The sequence below is a fragment of the Gracilinanus agilis genome, unplaced genomic scaffold, assembly GCF_016433145.1.
Source record: "Gracilinanus agilis isolate LMUSP501 unplaced genomic scaffold, AgileGrace unplaced_scaffold20026, whole genome shotgun sequence".
In the NCBI taxonomy this organism is placed as follows: domain Eukaryota; kingdom Metazoa; phylum Chordata; class Mammalia; order Didelphimorphia; family Didelphidae; genus Gracilinanus; species Gracilinanus agilis.
This window is the reverse complement of record NW_025351390.1, coordinates 1,142-4,446: the sequence shown is the minus strand read 5'-3', so window position 1 is coordinate 4,446 and position 3,305 is coordinate 1,142. Positions and strand designations below refer to the sequence as shown.

At 37.9% G+C, this 3,305-nt stretch overlaps 1 protein-coding gene across 1 annotated transcript; it reads right to left on the bottom strand.

The window, feature by feature from the left end:
* Positions 1 to 202: 202 nt before the first annotated feature.
* NENF (neudesin neurotrophic factor) lies at positions 203 to 2,662 on the bottom strand (the record flags this gene model as incomplete). The annotated part of the gene is made up of 3 exons (XM_044683376.1): positions 203 to 593; positions 1,460 to 1,563; positions 2,602 to 2,662. Coding segments are annotated over 3 exons (342 nt in total), but the record flags the coding sequence as incomplete, so codon positions are not given.
* Positions 2,663 to 3,305: the final 643 nt, after the last annotated feature.

Sequence of the window (3,305 nt, the reverse complement as noted above, 5' to 3'; positions counted from 1 at the left end):
GCAGGATTCAAAACCAGGTCTTTCTACCATCCGGTCTGACAGTCTACTCCACATTCTGTCTATGTTTGGGACTAGTTGAGAATAGCTCTAAACCTTTTGATCTTGTGGGTGAAACATGAAAGAAAAGAAGGAAGGAAAAAAGAAAAAAGGAAGGAGAAGAAAAAGGAGGAAGAGGAGGAGGAAAAAAGGAGGAGAAAAAATGTTCTATGTAAAAGTTTATTTTATTCGTATCAAAAAGGGATTCAGAGATTCTAGACTAGGTCTCTGAGTACTTTATCAAGTACTCAAACACTTTGAGAATTTTTTTTTCCTGAGGCATAAAGTTACTTCTCTCATTCCTCAGCTAAATGCCAAAGACTGTGCCCTGCCCTTTGTGTTTGGCCTCTTCCCCCAAGGGCATCTGCTCCAGCAGACTGTCAGAACTCATCCTTAATGTCAAAATGGGGCTGGTCCTCAGGCTTGAAGTTCCTGTTGGGGCTGCCATCTTCATTTAGGATTCGACGGGCTGTGTAGCCAACGATAGGATATTTGGCTTTGTACACATTAGTGAAGATATCATCCAGGGACTTTAGCTCCTCTTCTGTAAGACCAGTCTGAGGGAGGAAAGAGCCAAAAATAAAAGAGTTTAATAGAAGAGGATTGATTTTATTACTTTACTTCCTCCTTTCTGTTTTGCCTTCTGCACAAACCTTTTGATAAGGAAAAGAAACATTTTGACAAAACCAAATGCAGAAAATTTAAAAAACAAAAGGCCACCCCAGGATATACACGATTAGTACATAAAATTTTGGCTGAATATAAGACTACATTGATGTAAGGTGATCCCAATGAGGAAACTCCCTCTACCACTGCATATAGAAAACTGTTATACAATTTATAGAAATGGAAAAAGAGGAAGGGGAGAAACTGGAACCAAAGTAAGTGTATGAGAAGAAATGGCTGAACAAATTTTGTCTATAACTATATAATGGGCTTTAGCTAACAGGATGAAATAGAAAGTGCCACTAAAGACCAGCCTGGGAGCTTAAAAGAAACTAGCTAGTGGGGGTATCCTCTATTCTAGGTATGCTCCTCTTTTTTTTTTTAATTCTTTTTTACTTAGAATGCTTTTCTATGGTTATGTGATTCATGATTCCCCCAACTTCTGCCCTTCCCCTTCCCGGAGCTAACAAGCAGTTCCACTCGGTTATACACGTATCATTGTTCAAAACCTATTTCCATGTTATTCATATTTGCATTAGAGTGATCTTTTAATGCCAAAACCCCAATCATATCCCCATTGAACCACGTGATTGATAAGATGTTTTTCTTCTGCAGTACACTCCTCTTAATGAAGTCTAACATCACAACTTATTAGTGGCTTAGAGTGAAACTGGGAAGTGAGGGCGAGGATTTAGGAAATTTTTGAAGAGCCCAGTGAAATTTAGGAAGATGAAAGGTTTAGGGAAAGGGGTCTTACAGTGTCATGTGTGAGGTCTGCGGGATCCAAAGACATCTTGGCCACCCCTCTTGTGGAATCTTTCCCAACCAGGGCATTGTATGGTGCTCCCCTCCCATAGAACTCTGTATCAGGGAAGAAAGAAGATTAAGTGAGAGTGGAACTGTTAATAAATATGCACGTTGAATGACCTTTGAAGGCAAAATTCATCATCTTTTTTTTTTTTAAAGCTCTTACCATCTGTCTTAGCTCTAAGACATAAGAATGGAAAGGGCTAAGCAACGGAAGTAAAGTGACTTGCCCAAGGTGACACAACTAGAAAATATCTAAGGCCAGATTTGAACCCAAGTCTTCCAGAGTCCAGGCCTAGATCTATTCTAGATCTATCAACTGTGCTACCTAGCTGCCCTTCAAAACTCATCTTAAAAGATAGACCATCAGTCTGGAAATGGGGAAAAGACAACCCTTATCTCAAAGTGAAGCACTAGAAAATATTCTGAACTCTATTAAAATAATAATGTCTCATTATTATTATAAATGATATTTATATTGAACTTATTTACTTATATAATGCATTATAGCCATCATTTCATGATGTGCTAGGTCAAGTTTATATCTGAAACATCTATCAGTCAAACAAAGCACAATCAATTGTTCAACGTCTACTTACACCAGGTACTATGCTATAGGTTGAGGATATAAAAGGCAAATAATTCCTGCCCTCAAGGAATTTACATTCTAATGGGGAAAACATGCATATTATATATATATACATATATATATAATGTTATATACGTAATATATATGGAAATTCAGAACATATCCAAGATAGTTTAGTATGGGGGGTTACTAGAAGCTAGCTTACATTTATATCCTACTTTCTAATTACACAAACGCTTTCATGATCATTATCATGTGAGGGAAGCAGGGTAAGTATTACTAACATTATATAATATGGGGGTTATGGAGTGAGCTACCCATAATCGCACAGCTGGAGGAACTAATCCAAGTCTCCAGACTTCTAGATTTAATCAGGTCTTGCCCTCTGACTTACAAGTAGTTTTCTAACTCTTCTGTTGATTCTATTCTCCAGTCCCCCCACCCCACCTCCATCTCCCAAGCTTTTCAGGAAAAAAGAAAATTCAATGAACTACATAACTCACCCTTTCCAGAAGTGACATCAAATACTACTCCTTTCACTGCCAGATAAATGGGCTGGTCTTCCTAGAAGGCAAGAAGAAGCAGGGAGAACATTATCCTGGAAAATCTGAAGAGCAGATGCTGGGCTTTAAAAGGTCTCACATTTCCAGTGGCTAGGGATCTGGTGATCATGTTATTCAGCACTCACTGTGTATGGAATTCAACAGGAATATAACCAAGTCTCTGTTCTTGAGGAACTTCATTCCAGTCATGAGGAATCTCATACATACACATGTGTCCAGAATGATTGAGAAATGAAAGATGTTCTGGTGAGTGTGGCCACTGCATCACTATCAGTGATTTTTGAAAGATCATGAAGAATGGAGAAGATGCAGTAGGACTGGGGAAGGGTAAATGTTGTCCTGATTTTCAAAAAAGGAAAGGCACAAGAGGCTGCAAAGTACTGGTCAATGAGTTTGATTTTACTTTCTGGTAAAATTCTAGGCTACATTATCATAGGATTGATTAATGGACATCTACAGGGAAAAGTGATGATCATAAGAAGCCAGAATGACTAACTGCATTCCTTTTTTGATAAGGTTATTAAATGGGTAGATCAAAGGAATGTTGTAGATAAATATTTTAGCAAAACATTAGATAAATCTTATTCAAGTAGACCAAAGATAGAGAGATATGTTAGTGATGTTAGCTTGCAATGCATAAAGGA